The sequence below is a fragment of the Meles meles genome, chromosome 5 (genome assembly GCF_922984935.1).
Source record: "Meles meles chromosome 5, mMelMel3.1 paternal haplotype, whole genome shotgun sequence".
In the NCBI taxonomy this organism is placed as follows: Eukaryota; Metazoa; Chordata; class Mammalia; order Carnivora; family Mustelidae; genus Meles; species Meles meles.
Window position 1 is genome coordinate 130,048,340 of NC_060070.1, and position 18,911 is coordinate 130,067,250.

Here is an 18,911-nt window from a genome sequence, read left to right on the forward strand (position 1 = left end):
TTCAGAGTCACTGTTGCTAGAAACCAAATATCAGCCCTAATAGAGACAGTGACCAGGGAACATTGTTAATTAAGCAATGAAGCTTCATTTCCTCATTTGTAAACTGATGGAGTCATGTTAGCTCCCTACAGTCTCCTCCATTTCTGTAACTACAATTTTAAGACTCTATATGGGTGCCCAAATGCAAAAGCCAGGGCTTGTCTGATCTCTATTCTATCCTGGCCTTCTGGGCAAATTCGAAAGCATTTCCACCCTTAGGCAGAAGTCAAAATGATTGTGAACATAGAATTACCACCACACGACCCAACAATTCCACTCCTAGATATATATCCAGGAGAAATGAAAACAAATACACACATGCAAACTTGCACATAAATGTTCATAGTAGCATTAGTCTTAATAGCTAAGAAGTAGAAACAACCTAAGTGTCCACCAGTTGATGAATGGATAGACAAAACGTGGCATATCCATACAACACAGTAGTATGCATCCATAAACAGGAATGACATACTAAAGCATGCTACAACACGGATGACCCTTGGAAACATTATGCTAAGTAAAAAAAAAAAAAAAAAAAAAAAAGCCAGACACAAAAGACCACATCTACTGTATGATTTCATTGATATGAAAAGTCCAGAACAGGCAAATCCATAGTGAGAGAAAGATTAGTGGTTGTGTCGCGGATGGAGGGAGAGGGGCTAGGGAGGGACTGCCAATGGGCATGGGGTTTGAATTTTGGGTGATGATTCTGCCATTACATAGTGGTAATAGTTGCACAACTCTGTGAGTATACCAACACTCACTCACTTGTACCCTTCTGCATGGTGAATTTTATGGCATGTCAATTTTATCTCAGTTAAGAGAAAAAGAAAATAGGACTAAACATTTTGAGTGAAATAGGCTGCACTCAGATAGGCTTCTCTTGGGTACGTGTTGGCAAGCGTGCCTTAAGAAAAACATGACAAAAGGGGCGCCTGGGTGGTTAACTCAGTTAAATGTCTGACTCCTGATTTCAGCTCAGGTTACAATCTTAGGATTGAGAGATGGAGTCCCATACTCGGTTTTGCACTTTGTGGGAATCATGGGATTCTCTCTTCCTCTCCCTCTGCCCTTCCTACACCCCAGCATGTGCCCTCTCTCTCTCTCTCTCTAAAAACCAAACCAAACCAAACTAAAAACCATGAAGAATAGGATGGATAGGGAAAAGGCCTCTAAGAAACAAAGGTAAGAATGAGTTAGGTTTCGAGTAAATAGCTCAGCTTTGAGGTACACTTAAAACAGCATGACTACACAATAGAATATCTCTTAAACAATGGGAAGCAATCAGCATTAGAGTAGATGTCAAATAGCTTTGTCTAGTATATGTCACATCTTAACTATAATGGGGATGTGTAAAGGGTGGCACTGCAAAGTGCTGTTTCTTACTCATTACTTTCCTACTCATTTTCACAATAACTATGCCCCAGAAGAGTATCTTGCATTCAGGATTACATTTAGGATATTGTATATATGGTATTTTTAGGACCAGGAAATTCAGCATAGTCTGTCAAACAGTGACCCCACTAGAAACAAAAGCCCTTCAGCACTTCATCTCTGCCCAACCCATGCGGGGATGTGGAACTACAGACCAAGGGACATCTTTGGGTTTTTTTCTGGAAGCCAGGGAATTTCTCTTTCCTTTCAAGTGGCCTTGTACATAACAGGACCTGAGAGAGGCAGCTGTAGAGAAAAGAACGCTAAGTCCATGATCTGATTTGTATAGAAAAAATTAAGTGATCTTAGACAAGACTCTGAGTCTCAACCTCTTTCCTTACAAAGTGAGGAGGTCAAACTAGATGACCTCTTCAGGTTGCTTTTGGTTCAAATTTCTATTAATCTAGCAACCTTGTGATGAAAGGGGAAATCTAGCATAGCCTAAGATCATCTCTGGGACTGGTGTAGAGGTGCAGGCAAAAGTTTGGAACGTATGTTACTGTTCTTCTAGACTCTTGGGGAGGACCTTAAGGCAACTCCAGCTCCTCCTCCCTCATCCTAACCTTCGAATTTTTACCACATCCCAGTAGCTGTTATAATTTAGATGCTGTGTCTGCCTCAAAGTGAATATCCTCCAGGTGGTACATCAGGGAGTGATAGAACATTTCCTTTGTAAAGGGTTGAACACACACACACACACACACACACACACACACACACACACCCCAGCATCCCCACCCCCCTGCCCACCACCACCACCAGACCATGACCATCACTCCAAATTCCATCACACAATGGTAATGTAACAAAGGAAACTAAGAGTTTCCGAAAGAATCTTTTAATCTAAGTGTTAGTCCACATTTTCTTGTTTTTGAACTGTTTTCCTAGGTATGCATTTCAAGTCATCTTGTACAACTGTGCTTTTAAAGCTTGGCCCCAGAGCATCTGCTTGACAGGTCAGTCTGGCACCTGCTGTTTTAATCATGCTGAAGTGAGGCTCTAGCCGTGTGCACACGTGCGTGTGCTGACAGGCTAGCAGGCTGGCCTGCCGGGTGCCTGCCTGTCCCCTCTCACAAGGTGGGAAAGAGAAGCAGGATACTTATAGTATGCCAAGAAGCACCTGGCAACAATCCCTGTCTTCTCCGAAGTTACCGATCATGAGTCTGACAGGTTGTGGGGAATGCATGGCCAAGAATCCAGGGGGCCCTGGCAGCTGACCCAGTGTTCAGGGCATTTAAAACCAATGTTACCCTTCAATTAAGTTGTTGGAAGCTTTACACGAGCTCAGCATGAATGGCACTGGTCGGTTCACTGTTGAATATAGAAAATTGAAGAAGTCACTGACTCTGATCCATCTGACCCTACTCGTCACTAGGTCTAGTTTTTATAATAGCCAATACTTGTAAACTGCTGCTGTTTTCCATTTTGGAGGCCATTTTCACATTATGTAGATACCGTTCACACTTTTCCTTGGAACCCTCTTCATATATACTTCAGCCTCTTTAATGTGGAAATCCCTCATCCAACCCTCATTTTTTCTCTTCCTCTTTCTTTTAAAAAACATTGATGCAGTAGAACCAACTAGAATGAAATAAATACAGGGTCAGATTTAGAGTAATATTTTTTCCTAATTTTGCATTTGTCTAAAATTAGAAAAATCCTAAGCCTACATTTTTTTTATCCTATAGGGGTATGCAAATAAATGTACATTTGTTTATAACTTAACATTCCACTTCTGCTTCCCAGATGAGAAACTGATTCGCCCAATCTAAGGCAGAACGTGGTGCAATGGGGGCAGAAAATCTCCACAGAGAAATTTGCAGGATAGCTGGTCTCATACACAAATGATATATGCACAAAATTATTCACTGGGGTACTACGGAAAAAAAAAAAGCATAGACAACCTACATGGCCATTGGTAGGGAACCAGTGAAATAAAGTACGGCAAGATTACATAATGGATACTGTGGGAAGCTCTGTGTTTTAAACACACTGTTCAGTGAAGGAAAGGAGCAGCACAACAGTGTTACTATCATCATAAGATGTGTGAAGAGAGAAAAAAAGGGAATAACCTACATCCATTTGAAGATAAATGGAACATTTCTGCAAGGATGCTGGAGAGACAACAGTGGTAAGAATGGTTCCCCTCCAGAGAGGAAAACCGTAGCAAGGAGGAAGAGACTTCCTTTCCACTCTATCCTTTAGAATTGTGTGCTATATGCAAGTAGTAACTATTCCAAAAAATTTTTTTTAAAGAAGTAAAGACATAGCAAAATTTCTAAACAAATTAACACTTAGTCTGCTTTCAAGGAGGCATCCTTTTGACTAATAAAATATTTAAGGGTATTTACAGATTCCCATTGATGTCACATCTTATATTGGGTATGACTGTGGTTGGTTCGGTTTTCCCATAACGACAGAATAAGTTCATTTGAGCTTTTACCTATCCCTCCCCTTTTCTAGAGGAAGAATTTAATATGTGTTCTGAAAGTTAACAGGCAAAACCATAATAAAGAAGCCAAAAGAGAGAAGGAGGAGACAGAAGAGAGGACACCATTAGGACACAAACGTTTATGTGATTTTAGCCATTACAACAGTAGTTCAGAAATATCTCAAATGTTACACTGATGTCATCAATATTACAAAAAGAAAAAAAAAAAAACCCAAAATGACAGGCAACAGTGAAGAGCACCAGAGAACCAGCGCACACACCTAGAGAAGACCATGCTTCTTTCCTTCAACTGCCAAGAGATTTTCAGCACTAAGCCCCCCTCCCCCGTGCTTTCCTTCTGGACTTTCCCTAACCTGCTTTCCTTTGTGACTTTAAGCCTCGTCCTCGCCCTCCTCCTCCTCGAACTCCCCCTGTTCATCGGCCGTGGCGTCCTGGTACTGCTGGTACTCGGACACCAGGTCGTTCATGTTGCTCTCGGCCTCGGTGAACTCCATCTCATCCATGCCCTCGCCCGTGTACCAGTGCAGGAAGGCCTTGCGCCGGAACATGGCCGTGAACTGCTCCGAGATGCGCTTGAACAGCTCCTGGATGGCCGTGCTGTTGCCGATGAAGGTGGCCGACATCTTGAGGCCGCGCGGCGGGATGTCGCACACGGCCGTCTTCACGTTGTTGGGGATCCACTCGACGAAGTAGCTGCTGTTCTTGTTCTGCACGTTGAGCATCTGCTCGTCCACCTCCTTCATGGACATGCGGCCGCGGAAGATGGCGGCCACGGTCAGGTAGCGGCCGTGGCGCGGGTCGCAGGCGGCCATCATGTTCTTGGAGTCGAACATCTGCTGCGTGAGCTCGGGCACCGTGAGCGCGCGGTACTGCTGGCTGCCCCGGCTGGTCAGGGGGGCGAAGCCGGGCATGAAGAAGTGCAGGCGCGGGAAGGGCACCATGTTCACGGCCAGCTTGCGCAGGTCGGCGTTCAGCTGGCCGGGGAAGCGCAGGCAGGTGGTGACGCCGCTCATGGTGGCCGACACCAGGTGGTTGAGGTCTCCGTACGTGGGGGTGGTCAGTTTCAGGGTGCGGAAGCAGATGTCGTACAGGGCCTCGTTGTCGATGCAGTAGGTTTCATCCGTGTTCTCCACCAGCTGGTGCACGGACAGGGTGGCGTTGTAGGGCTCGACCACCGTGTCGGACACCTTGGGGGAGGGCATGACGCTGAAGGTGTTCATGATGCGGTCTGGGTACTCCTCCCGGATCTTGCTGATGAGCAGCGTGCCCATCCCGGACCCCGTGCCGCCCCCCAGCGAGTGGGTCAGCTGGAAGCCCTGCAGACAGTCACAGCTCTCTGACTCCTTCCTCACCACGTCCAGGACCGAGTCCACGAGTTCGGCTCCCTCTGTGTAGTGACCCTTTGCCCAGTTGTTTCCTGCACCACTCTGGCCTGTCAGACGGAAAGACTTCGTAAGTCACTGATGACTGGATTAAATTCTTTTTTTTACCTTAAACCCCTTAATATAGGTCAATGAGGCAGTGTTCAGATAAGATTATCTCACATTACCACCAAAATGGCCAGACATTAAAATATTTGGTTAGAGATGTAATTATAAACAAGGAAGGCCAAAAACACCTGGCTATTAAAGGTTGAGAGGTAAATTTGTTTTAGATTATATTAAGACTGAATGGGCCCACAACGGGATGTTCTTCATACAGTACTCTCTCTTAGGCAGTCACACGCCTCCACCCTGAGCTGCACTGTGTCAAATGAGCCTCCCATGCCGTCAGCCATGTCAGTCACTCACCAAACACGAAGTTGTCTGGCCTGAAGATCTGGCCGAATGGTCCAGACCTGACGGAGTCCATGGTGCCCGGCTCCAGGTCCACCAGGATGGCCCGGGGTACGTACTTGTTACCTGGAGGGAACACAGCTAGACTTAAATGTGCAAGCAGAGAGCTTGAAAGAGAAAGCCTTTTTCCCCCTTTTGCAGGCATTACTGTTGTCCCCAAACAAAGAATACAGAACTGATCAGATTCTCAAAGGCCTTGGTTGTGAACGCCCCCTGAGATGCTCCAGTGGAACAGTGGGAATCCTAAATCCGCTGGTCCACCCTCCCCTGGGGCCACACTCCTGGAGTTAGTCCTGGGGACAGGAGAGTTAAAAAATTGAATGGGGGGGGGGCGGGGGGTTGTGCCGGCAAGGCAATTACCAGTGGCTTCATTGTAGTACACATTGATTCTCTCCAGCTGCAAATCACTGTCTCCGTGGTAACTGCCAGTGGGGTCGATCCCATGCTCATCACTGATGACCTCCCAAAACTAAGACACAGAAAAAGTTTGCATTTAGCCATGCCCAGCCCTCAAAGGGGGAATGAGTCTCAATAAAAGGCCCCCGACTCCGTTCCAAAACCCCCAGCTTCCAGGCAGCGTGACCCGGCTCAGCCGTAAGGCTTGTATGGTACAGGGTCAGAAAGTTGAAATTGGGCGTTTCCCTGGCGAACAGCTGCCGGCGGCAGGAGGCGGGGGTCCCTTCGGGTGGCGGTGGGCGGGGAGGGTTAGAGCGCAAGCCGAGGGCTCGCGCGACCGCGGAGTTTCGCGCTCAGAGTCGCAGCTGCGGGCGGCGGCGGGAGGCGGGTGCGCAGGGACTCCAGGCGGCGCAGAGGGGATGGGCTGGGAGCAGGGAAAGGAGGGAACGGAAGGAGGGTGGTTTGGGATTCAAAGCACGTCCAGAGACCTCCAGACAATCGCTCTTCTCCCCTCCCCCACAGCTCGACTGGGGGTCTAGCGGATAAAACCATTTCTGCCAGCGTCCGGGGCCCCTCCCGTAAACCCGCGCGCACAACCTCGCGGACACACCGCGCCTTCTCCAGGCAAGCTTGCCTGGCCAAGGGAGGAGCAGGGGATAAGCGGGCGCCGAGGAGTGGCCGGGATTCCAAATGAATTACAGCAAAAATGAAAGCGAGGTTCCTCCCCCCAACCCCCACCAAGTCGCCTCCGAGCCCACGCCCCACACGGCCGCACAAAGCTGACGGGAAGGTCTGTGCTTGGGGAGCTCCGGGCCTGCTCAGGTCAAGGCTCTCGCGGAAGAACTCCGAGGGCCTTCAAGCCGGGGCACCCCACCCCTTTGGACCCCTCCCCTCCCGGCGCGCCCACCTTGGCGCCGATCTGGTTGCCGCACTGGCCCGCCTGGATGTGCACGATCTCACGCATGGTGCTTGCTAGCTTCTTCTGGCTCTTGTCGGCGTCTGGTCAGTCTGTCCCGTCCTCCCTTAAACACCCACTGTGGGGTCACCAGCAACGCGCACGGGAACCTACTGGCTGAGAGCGCCGGCCCAGAGGACTCAGCCTTTTATGCAAGGAGGGTGGGGCGGCCCGCGTAGGCCGCGCCCCCAGCCCGAGCCCCCCAGTCCCCTTCGCGCTAGAGCTCTCCAGGCCCCGCTGACGTAATGCTCCGAGCCCCAAGGACCATCCTGGGGGCTGGACATTGGGCCCGCAGCCAATCAGCACAGGCTTGCGGACCGGGCGAGGAGTGGGGGTTTGGGGTAGTAGGGTGGAGGCGTGGGCATTGTCTAGGACTTGGGGCGGGGGGAGGTGAAAGAGCTGGGGACTGAGAATTGGGGGTAGGGTAAGGAACTGAGGGTGGGAGGGTGGCGAAGCGAGGGTGACCCCTGTGGCAGGCCGGTGGGGGGGGTGGAGAGAGCTGGCACTGGATGGGGTGAGCAGAGAGACGAGCAGGTGGAGAGGCCCTCAGGTGCGCGGTGCTGGCAGGTGGAAGGGTAGTGGGTGGCGTAGGTTGCACTGCCAGCGCTGACTGAGACGCCTCCTCGGCCAACGGCCGGAAATCCCTAGGCTACCCGCCCCTGGTGAGACCACTGCCTCTTTCCCCAGCCCTAGAAGCCAGCGACTGTCCAGCGGCCGAACCCTGCTCACACAGAGCCTTGGACGAGCCCAGGAGAAAATCGTGTGTGATCAGGCTGTGGGGTCTGAAGAGCCGTAACCCTGGACCCCCAAATCCCAGGAGCCCCAGGGGGACCTTCGTCCTGCCCCCAGCATCCGCCTGCTCTCCGTTTTTGTCTCTGTCAAGGGCTTCTTGCTCCCTTTCACTGCGGTTGCTGCATCCAGGGGTGGGGCAACCTCCGCATCCCCTCCAGCCCCATCCGACTCTGTCCAAGAGTCCCCAGCCTCCCGGCTGGTACCAAAGACCCCTCCACCTCTCGGGATGGCTTTTTGTTTCTTGGGAGTGGATGGGTGGGTGTGGCTGTCCGCGTACGGGTACAGTCCAGCGGTCAGAACGAGGGTGGGGTCCGGGAGGCGGGGCTGCGGCAGAACAAAGGGCTCACAAATGTATGGGATAACTCCCACAGCCGAGTTTTTAAAAATCACACTCCCGTCGCTCTCCCTCTCTGGGTTTAGTTCATCTATGGTCCAGTAGAGAGATGGGTTCCGCGGGTGATCATCGCCCATACACCGCTAACACCCTCAGCGTTCGTCAGGTGCTGGACCCTGAGGCGGCCACGAGGTCCCCAACCTCTGTGCTGTTGGTGGGGATGAGGGACACGCCTAAAAACTGCGGCACAGCGAGGGAGCAGCCACCCGAGACCCTGATGCGCACAGAGCGCGTGCGCAGACTCCGAGTACTGACACTTTCAAATCCGCAGTTTCTAGGTGGTCGAAGGAGATGATTGATCTCTTTGTTACTTTTTGTGTGTATGTATGTGGGGGCTGGGGAGAGGGTGTTCAACCTGCTTGCGTTCAAGGGTAGGAACGGAAAGGGTGGCTGAAATGTTCACTACTGACCTGGAACCTGACCCCTGCAATTCTATGGGTGAAGCGCCCCTCCCCCTCTGGACTCGGGACGGGTCGTCGGCGAGGGGACGTGACCCCTTTTCATCCTCTGGCGAGAAGGGCCGAATGACTCGGGTTCCCGTGGGGGAGCGGAGACTGCAGCTGCAGAGTGAGACCCTCCCACAACTATCAGCAAGCTGTCACCGCCTTTCCCTCCCGCTGGGAGGTGGAAGGGGGGCTTTCAACTCAATTCCAGTGCACAAAGAGAAACCGAGAGAACAAAAGCCCAACCTCCCCAAACACCCATGGCGCCCAGACTGAACCTTTGGGGCAGAATTCCCCAGACGCCGCTTCCCTTCTTGGGGTTAGGATGGGTCGGGCGAGAGGCAGAGGAGCAGAAGAGCCTCCCACATGCCCCACTTGAGGGTTCCAAGGACCTAGAACCCCGAGTTTCTAAGCCAGCTCCTACAGACGCAGAAGCGTCGAGGGTGAACGATTCCCGAGGTCCCACGGCAAGTTAAAAACAGGGTTCAGGCTGGAATCCCGTCTCGCAGGCGGCCTAGCCCTCGGGGAAGGTGACCATTTTCAGGCCAAAAGAGCTGTGGCTGGTGTCCGCACCCGGACCTGGGGATGGCGGCTCCCGTGGGAGCGAGCGGCACGGGAAGGCCCCTAGCTGGGGCTGCACCCGCGCTCTGTGCAGACGTGCGCCGGGCAGTGAGCACCTGGCGGCCAGCCCCAAGGGGCAACCCTGCTACGAGGCGCTCCAGGGGATCTGCTCCAGGCCGGGAAATTTGAGCCGATCGCCAGCCTCCTTCATCTAACGGTTTATTTGGTCAGCTTCGGTTTCAGAGCCAGATTGCCGCGGAGTGTCGGGTGAAAACGCGAGTCGAGATTATGCGGATAAAAGGCCCTTTCCTCTCGGGTTTATCTTAGGGGAGAAGGCGTGGGATAGGGGGAGGCTGCAACTCACTCTTCGGAAAGCCCGGATGCCCTCCCTTTCATACATCTGCGGGTACTATCGCCTACCCCAGCCTCTGCGGAGCCGGCGCTTCTGTTAAGGGCTTTACGCCTCTGCATGCCCCCTCCCCTTCCCAATTTGGAATTACGCTGCTGCACATTTTTATTTTCGCAAGAAGCTGATCTGATTTTGTGTCGGAAGGCTGAGCGTTGACAGCCAAATGTTTCCCCCGCTCTTTCCGTTTATCTGCTGCTAATCCTTATCAGCTTTATTCCGTACAGCTCCCGAGGAGAGGCTAGTAAGGAGCCTCCAGAGCATAAATAGATTCGGTCTCAGTGGGGTCCTCCAGCCTTTTTTTTTTTTTTTTTTTGTGAATTATACACAATTCTTCTCCACCTAGGACATTGTATATCAGACGTGAAAGGTGTCAGGACAATATATTTCACCATCACTTACAGGCTATTAGCTTTAATCATGTACCCGTATTTCTAAAATTTCCCTTCCGCAGACAGTTGTAGAAATAAGGCAGCATAAAATAAAATCCAACATTTATTTTATGCCTAACAGATTGGGCGGCTGAGGTTGAGTGAGATATCCCTGACGCTGTTAAAGCTCTCACAATATTCAGAGTATATTCAATGGCAAATCCTCAAGTGATTTTACATTTCTTTATGATTACACACAGAGTTATTGTTTTAATTAATTGAAGTCTGAAAGGGAGCATTGTACTGCTGATTTGTTAGTGAATTTTTAAAAGCATTGTTTTCTTAAAGCAAGTTTTGGGTTTGCTTGTTTTTTTTTTTTTTAACACGCCGAAATTACAAGACATGTAGCTTTCCGGTTTCCTTACGGCCTCCCTGCATTCACCACTTAATACACAGCCCAAATCCGGGGTAGCGGGACAGCCTCCTCCGCGGCGAGCTGCACGCGGTTTCCTAGGCAACCGACACTTGGCCAATGAATGAAGAGGAATTGAAAGAGATTGCAAATCCATCGTTATTTCCTTTTTTTTTTTTTTTTTTTTTTTTTTTTTTTTTTTTTTTTTTGCCCTCCTCAATACTCTCCAGCTAGAAATATTGGAGAGTTCCCAGTCCGAACATCGACGTAAAGAAGTCGAATGCCCAGAGGAAGGGGTCGCAGCCCCATAGCGTGACTGTGGCGAGGAGGTGGTGCACCGGCTGCCTGGGCCCCACCGAGACCTCAGCTTTCTCAGCTTTGTCACTCTTTCCGTTCCCTATGCCACTGTCCTCCCTCTTTTCTCTCCCAGGCCCTCCCCTTCCCCGATGAGGAGCTGGCAGCTCCCGGGAGAGGAGCTCTTTAGTCCGGGGATTGCCGGGCTGGGAGTCTCAGAGCCCCTGCCCTTCCGAGATCCTGGGGCTCCCGGGGTAGCAGCCCGCCCAGGTAACAAAAGACTAGAATGAGCAGGGAAAATTCTGAGTCCGTGAGTGCGGGACAGTGCGGAGATATTCACTTTTGTTTCTCGGTAAGGCTGGCTGTGTTCCCGTTGTCCGAGTCCGAATTTGGGTTAAAATGGCCTCAGTCCGCGCGGAGAGCCCAGAGTTTTCACCAAAGAGATTTGCCTTCTTTGTCATACAAATGGACAGAGGGAGTAGAGCCCAGGCTTTCCGAGGCACCGCCTCCCTTTTATAAGCAGCCTCTCCTCCCCCACTGTATCTGCGCGATCCTTGGGCGGGGGGAAGGGCGAGCCGGCGAATGCTAGGTAAATGGCATCTCACCGCACAGAGCCGGACTGTGCAGAAAACAGAAACAGAGAAGTAGAAAGTCGCCCTAAATGGGAACATTACAGAATGCTAAGATTGACAGGATGCCTCTTGCAAGGTGTCGTTGGTGAAGTCCACAAATTTATAAACCAATCCCTTATGAAATGAACTGAGCACACTTGCGCAAATAGGTTTCCGGAGCCATTTTCAGAGTCAGCGGCAGAGGCTGTGGACTAATGGGCTCGAAGGTGTGCCTCCCCACCTTCGGGGCTGTTCCACCAGCAGCTGCTGCTCCTCAGGACGGTCTAGGCAGCTCCCCCTTAGTCTTGTACTTCTACCCCGAGACCTTTGCTTGCCATTTAAATAAAATTAAAACTGTGTATTGAGGGGCATCTGGGTGACTCAGTTGGTGAAGCCTTTAATTCTTGATCTCAGCTCAGGTCTTGGTCTCACGGTCATGAGTTCAATCCCAGTGTTTGGCTCCATGTGAGGCATGGAACCTACTTTAAAAAAAAAAAAAAGAACAAAACAAAAACTCCTCTGTATTCAGATAGACACACAGGTCCCTGTGGTAACACCCTTTGTCTCTTGGACTGAGATGCCTGGTGGATATTAACTACATCTTCACTGAGAAAGGAAACAGGTCAGCTTCTGAACAGGAACTCTTAAGGGCTTGACATGCCGAGCCCATGTTTCAGTGACACCACATATCCGTGGTGTCTTTTCAAAAAAATAATGCATAAAGGGAATCTCTGGGAAAACTCTCTACCTCTTTCAAAATAACCTGGTAGAAAGGAAACTTACTAAGAGATACTATTTATCACATATACCCAGAAGACTTGAAAGCAGAATTTCAAAGAGATATTTGAACGTCCATGTTCACAGCGACATTATCTACAACAGCAAAAGGGTGAAAGAACTTAAGTGCTCATTGACAGACAAAATAAAATGTGGCATACGCATACAAAGGAGTATCACTCAGCTTTTAAAAAAAGGAAATCCTGACACAACATGGATGAACGAACGTTGAAGCAGTGAGGCTAAGGAAATAAACCAGCTCTCAGAAGACAAATGTTACATGATTTCGTGTATATGAAGTCTGTAGAATAGTCAGATTCATAGTCAGAAAGAATGGTGGGGGGGGATGGTTGCCAGGAGCTGAGGGGAGGGGATAATGGGGAGTTCATGTTTAATGGAGACAGTTTCAGTTTTACAAGATGAAAAGAGTTCCGGAGATGGTGGTGATGCCTGCACAGCATTTAGAGAATGTACTTAATACCACGGAATTCATACTTAATAATGACTAAGATGATAAGTTTTGTGTTTTGTGCATTTCACCAGAATTGAAAATAACAACAACAACAACACAGGATTAGTTTCTTAGCATTTCTTAAATATTAAATAATATTTTTGTCACCATGCTAATATAGTGCTCTAAGTTTCTCAGTGAAAGGTAGATAATGTTAGATAGATAGTTATTCCTAAAACCAAGGACACTGTCATCATTTTTCGCTCCTTCTTTTGCGGGTGAACTGGGGAGTCCTGGGCCCTGGAGCCTGGAGCCAGCCAGACTGGAAGGAGTCACGGAAGGTTCTTGGTCTTGACACAAGAATGAATTCAAGGATGCAGTACAGTGGATGACTAACAAGCAGCAAAGTTCCTTAAAGCAAAAGGTACACTAGCCGAGAGCTCCAGCTGAAGAGAGAGTTGCTGGCCCTGGGGGTTGGTTTCCTACCTTTTATTGATAGTTGTTAACCAGGGGCGGAATATTCATTACTTGGGGCAGGAAGCAGGGAGGGTTTCATTGCTTTTTCTTCCTAATTTTGTCAGGGGTTGCCTGTCACCGAGGGCTTGTCTGGTTTGATGGTCTTGTGGAGTGCCTGTAAGACAGGCCTCTGACTTTCGCAGTAGCTGTCCATGACTTCCTTGCTGACTCCCTCCTCCACCCCATCCTGTGAAAGCCTGTTTAACCGCCTCTCTAACCCTTCCCTGGTCCAGTTTACCACTGAAAGTGGTGTCAGAGACAACCAAACTAGTAACTGGACCATGGGATTTCTTTCCTCTACATCTCCACTGACTCCCTATAGCTTATACTGTCAGGTCCAAACTCTTAACGTAGAATCCAGGTCCTTTGAATCTGGCTGTGATTCACCTTTCCAGGGAAACCGGCCACCCCTCCACCTAGACACAATACATTCCGGGAGATTTGGACTTGCCCATTGCTCTCTCTTCTAGGCCATGTTCTCTGAGCCATGTTTTAGGCCTGTTCTATGAGAGCCTCATAAACCTGGAATGGACCTCTCCTCTTCGTCCTCTGGTGACATTTCATTCATCCTTCATGACGCAGCTCAGCTATCTGTGATCTATCTATCCCCCCAGTAGCCAGGAACAATGAACTGCCTATGCTATGCACACCCAGAAGTTTTGTCCTACGATAGGCGCTGCATTTATTACATGAAAGTAGTGGTCACCAAGATTTCCAGTAGAAAAAGAAAAGTTGGGCATACATTCCCAATATATGTGTATTTATTTACCATAAACTTATATGTGTATTGCCATAAGCCAGTATTCAAGATGTATATACTTAGTATGAGATACTTCATTAATGATACCAGGTGTTAATATTTCAAATACACTTTTCTAGAATTTTCCATCTTATTTTGGTCAACATCTTGCCACACTTGAGTTCCTCGTGGCAGTGTGCCTAAGAGCTTATAGGACCTCCCTTCCCAAGGACTGATGCGCGACACGTGACCCAAAGACAGAAGCATCCTGTGAGGACCGCAGTGTCATCTGGAACACTAACTATTTGAAGAGTAAATTATTTTTCTAGGAAATAGGTATAAAAAGGAGTTTTCATTGTTTCTCTTCACACTATGAAAGATAATCTTGCCAGTCCCACTCTGACCTTCAGATTAGATTAGAGGAAGTTCTATAGATGCCTCAGATTCCCACTGCTTTGTGACTCCTTGACCACAGCATGCCTTATTAGCTTTTGTATCTCCCATATTGCCTGGTACTAAGTATAGGCAAAAAAAAAAAAAAAAAAAAGTCTTTGAGTAAACAAAATACCTCAAAGAGACCACCAGCAGAAAAAACCTGGCTGCTGCTTCTTTTTTTTTTCCCCTTAAGATTCTGTTTATTTATTTGTCAGAGAGAGAGAAGTAAAAAGAGAGCACAAGCAGGGGGAGTGACAGGCAGAGGGAGAAGCAGGCTCCTTACTGAGCAAGGAGCCCAATGCAGGACTTGATCCCAGGACCCTGGGATCATGACCTGAGCTGTAGGCAGATGCTTAACTGACTGAGCCACCCAGGCATTCCAACCTGGTTATTTCTAACTTGAAGCAAGAGCAGGTTGTGCTGCAGGTGAATAGTGAGAAACTGTTCTCCTTCTTCATCATTACCTCCCAGCCTAGCTAGGTCAAGTCCCATCCTTCTCAGACTCTGCTGTTCCAGCTGGATGGTGGATACCGTAGGTTCCCAAAACTAGGGCCTTCTCAGGAATGATCTTTCAGTTTCCTCCAAGCAGCTGCCCAGTCCTTCTCCTGCATTCGCACCCTCTCTTACCCGCATTGGCAATGCCTGACTGACACTGCTGGGGAAGATTGCCTAATAGGGCAGAAGGGAAGGAGAGAAGGAACCCAGTCCTTAGAAATCAGCAGTGATTGATTGATCGTGTCTTCTTTCTCAGCATATAAATCAGATAGCTATCTTCTTGAGCAGGTTTGGAGATGAAGAACAAAGTGGGTTCCCCCTCCCAAAAGGAGGAGGAGAAACAGAAGTGCAAATCCTATCTTCCATGCACGTAGGGGAAAGATGAAACTGTCAACTTCCTAGACCTCACTGTTAAAGAAAGAATCCTTTAGGCTACCTGGAAAAAAGATCAAGTCATTCCTAAAGGTGGAAAAAATACAGTTGTCCCAGACTTATCCAAACAATATTCAATGCTAAAAGATAAGAGAACAATTCTTATAAAATTTTCAAAGACAGAATGTCTCAATATTTGTATATTCAGTTATACTGCCTTTTAATTTTAAAGGTGACAAATATTTTTGAACAGAGAAGAACTAAGGAAATATAATATCTGTGAGTCATCGTGTGGGAAAAGAAAGGGATCCCAGAGAATGTAGACATATATCTTAGAAATGTTGGCTTTTTGGTAGTTCTCTCAAAGAGAGAATGAATGGTGCCTCTGAATATAGACTAGAAAGAAATATGGCAATCCTTCAGATGGGGGAAGTTCTGCTTCTTTCAATGAAGGGTGTTGGAAATGCTATTCCAAGACACTGGTGGTGACCCTGGCCGAGGGCCTGAGGCTACCAGATCTTTGAGTCTCCAGCAGACTGGAATTATTACTGCCTCACAAGGAATTGGTTGCTAGCCAGTTTATTATGGAAGCTCTTTTCTGCCACAAGGAGCTGAAGATATCAAGTGATGGAACAACAGACTGCACAGACGGTCAAAAAGATCATGTGACAAAATGAATCCCTAACAAACCGTAAGATTTCAGGTAGATGATCAAAGCAACAAAGCCACCTTTGGAAGAGCTCAGAAGGCAAAATAACAGTCTGTCTGAGGTGAGTGGCTGTAGTGACATGGTCAGAAGGCTTGAAGAAAGGAATCACATTGCAGCAGAATATCTGCTTCTTTCAGAACTAAAGACAGATGCCATATTAAAAAAAAACAAAACAGGACAAGCTACTGGGAAGTCAAAACTCTACAGAAACATCACATTTTTGTAAGGAATTTTATAAAACTTTCAGAGGTAAAAATATGCTGCAATGAAGTTAAACCAACAAAGGAAAGATGATGTCTAAACTCCACCAGGCTTAGAAAGAAAATGACTAAATTATTTTTTAATATTTTATTTATTTATTTGACAGAGAGATCACAAGTAGGCAGAGAGGCAGGTAGAGAGAGGAGGAAGCAGACTCCCCGTGGAGCAGAGATCCTGATGCGGGGCTCCATCCCAGGACCCTGAGATCATGACCTGAGCCAAAGGGAGAGGCTTAACCCACTGAGCCACCCTCATGACCCCAAAGTGACTAAATTTAAAAGAAATATGGAACAGTTATTGTGGAAAGATGACTGGAATAAGGAACACCCTGGGCTCATCGGACTAACGGTATTGTACGAGAACTCTTAGAAAGACATCTAAGAAGACTTGCTCGCAGTGGAAGGAAATTAAAACTTTAAATCATTACACTGTGTGGTTGAAACAGAGGCAGGTCAGTGGAGTGGGATTTTTTGTTTTGTTTTGTTTTGTTTTAATCAGAGAAGAAGGAAGATGAAGGGCTCATAGAACATCCTTGCTAAGTCCTTTGTTGCCAATAGGAGCTGACCAGTGAGGGGTCATTTAGGCATGCCACATGGCCACAGTTTTATTGGAAACCAAAGCATGGCAGAGGAAAATGTCGATCCTTAATGGCCTCTACCTAGAGAAATCCATGGTTCTGAAAAAGCAGCTGGTTCATGACTGGTATAAATAGGAAAAGAAACAATGGAAGTTACCAGCTGCAGAAGAAGTGAAAACTTACAAGCAGGGGAATGAAGACACGTTGAATGAATTATGGCCAACAGAGAGCCCTGATAAAACCCCAGACTGTTCTTCATGGTGAGAAAGCTCATGACAGTTGGCACACTGCCCTCGCTGGAGTGGAAGGGGAAATATGCCAGCCCCCGACAGAAATTCAGGCAGCTAAACCAGGACGGCCCGGGAGAAATCTCTTCACTGTGCTCCTCTTCTGTACCCACTGACTTGAGGCACACACAAGCTCTACCCCGTGTCCACATGGATCATGTAGCCATAGCTCTGAATTTTCCTTCTCTTGTGGAAGAGATATGCCCCCAGGTGACCTGTGGATGGTCCTGGGGGATCATATGAGGTTTTTAGAATGAAACTTCCTAGGACATGGGCTCCAGGAGCCTTCATTGATAAAGCCAAGAAACCGCTTCCCTTTTTTTTTTTTTTTAATTTTATTTATTTATTTGACAGACAGAGATCACAAGTAGACAGAGAGGCAGGCAGAGAGAGAGGCGGAAGCAGGCTTCCTGCCGAGCAGAGAGCCCCATGTGGGGCTCGATCCCAGGACCCTGGGACCATGACCCGAGCCACAGGCAGAGACTTTAACCCACTGAGCCACCCAGGCGCCCCGAAACCTCTTCCCTTTTACAGTGATGAGTTTCAAAGGTAATGTTGGTGTCAGAGCTCCTGGATTTTCAATGGGAAGATGCCCATGGAGTCCACTTGGACACCTGCTCCCTGCATGTGGTCTCTGGGCCTCTGTGCCTTCTTCCATGCCTCATTTCTGTGGGGCTTTTCCTTGAAACTTTCAGAATATTGCACACTCAAAGCAGGCTTTCTCATGGACTTAAGGACACGACTTCCCGCCCTGAAAGGGGTCCGCCTCTTAGAATCGAGGCCCTCACGTGCTCTTCTGACCAGAGAAGACCGCTCCACCTGTGGCCCATCCCAGACCAGGGACAAATTGTCTCCACCTCTTGCAAGATTCAGAACTGTTTTCAGGCTCCAGATCTGACCCTCTTCTCGAGACTGTTCACAGGACGACTCACAGGCCTGTCTCAGACCTTCACCACGACAACGAATGGACTGTGGGAAACATCCCCTAGGCTTTGACCCATTTCCATTGTACTATTTTTACTGAATTTTTCATTTGCTTAGGCTGCCCTAAACAAGTCGTGCATTTTGGGCCACAAATAAAGAAGACTCTGAAGATAGAGCTAAGACCCAACCATTTTGTTTTGGTAGTTATAATTCGAGTAACTAGCAAATTAGTGTAAACATTATGAAAACATTATGAAAATGAAATAGCTTTAATAAATACTTTTAAAGTTCAGAAATGTCAAGGTACTGGAAAATGGAGGAAGAAAACCTTACTGTAATTTGAAGTGTGGTGAGGAGTTCTGCTGATGGTAATGGATTACCGTCCCCCCTCAGGAAATAGGTGGTCTGGGATGCCACCACCGATGACCCGTTCCTTTGTACCTGTCGCTGCCTTTATTCTAGAAATGGTTTGAAATCATATGTGCTCCTGACAGTGGTAACATGCTGCCACTTTAAAGGTGTGTGGATGTCTGTGACCTGGTTTTCCTCAGGATCAGAAGAACCCAGGGAGTGTGGGTTAAGCCACTGTGGCAGGTGAGGTGGGGAAAACTTGGTTCTAGGTGTAGGATCAAGTGTGATATATGGGTGCTTTCCCTAGGTGGGCAGAGGAAAAAGGCCTGGTAGGCTTTCCAAGGAAAATGGGATGGCGCTGGCCTCCCCTCCAGGTGAACTAGGAAGCCCATTGTAAGACCGTTAGGGCCTCGGAAAGCACAGTTGGCCCTTGAACCCCACAGCATGGGTTTGAACTGTGGGGGTCCACTTACATGTGGATTTTCCCCTAATAAATACAGTGCAGTACTGTCAATAGATTTTCTCTTTCTAAGAATTTTCTGAATAACGTTTTCTTCTCTCTAGCTTACTTTATTGTAAGAATCCAGCGCATAATACATGGGACAAACAAAATATGTGTTCT

General features: G+C 48.2%; 1 protein-coding gene across 1 annotated transcript; it reads right to left on the reverse strand.

The window, feature by feature from the left end:
• Positions 1-4,029: 4,029 nt before the first annotated feature.
• Positions 4,030-7,242, reverse strand: LOC123941596 (tubulin beta-2B chain). The gene is made up of 4 exons (XM_046004933.1): positions 7,064-7,242; positions 6,121-6,229; positions 5,716-5,826; positions 4,030-5,357 (listed from the first exon to the last, which is right to left on the reverse strand). Exons 1-4 carry the CDS (start codon positions 7,118-7,120, stop codon positions 4,297-4,299), a joined length of 1,338 nt encoding a protein of 445 aa, XP_045860889.1. The 5' UTR covers positions 7,121-7,242; the 3' UTR covers positions 4,030-4,296.
• Between the last annotated feature and the right edge of the window lie 11,669 nt (positions 7,243-18,911).

Excerpts from the sequence above, each read along its gene's own strand:
- LOC123941596 (XM_046004933.1), bottom strand. The coding sequence starts at position 7,120 with ATGCGTGAGATCGTGCACATCCAGGCGGGCCAGTGCGGCAACCAGATC. Across the intron at positions 5,827-6,120 it reads GTACTACAATGAAGCCACTG|GTAACAAGTACGTACCCCGG; the intron begins GTAATTGCCTTG and ends TGTTCCCTCCAG. Across the intron at positions 5,358-5,715 it reads GCCAGACAACTTCGTGTTTG|GCCAGAGTGGTGCAGGAAAC; the intron begins GTGAGTGACTGA and ends TCCGTCTGACAG.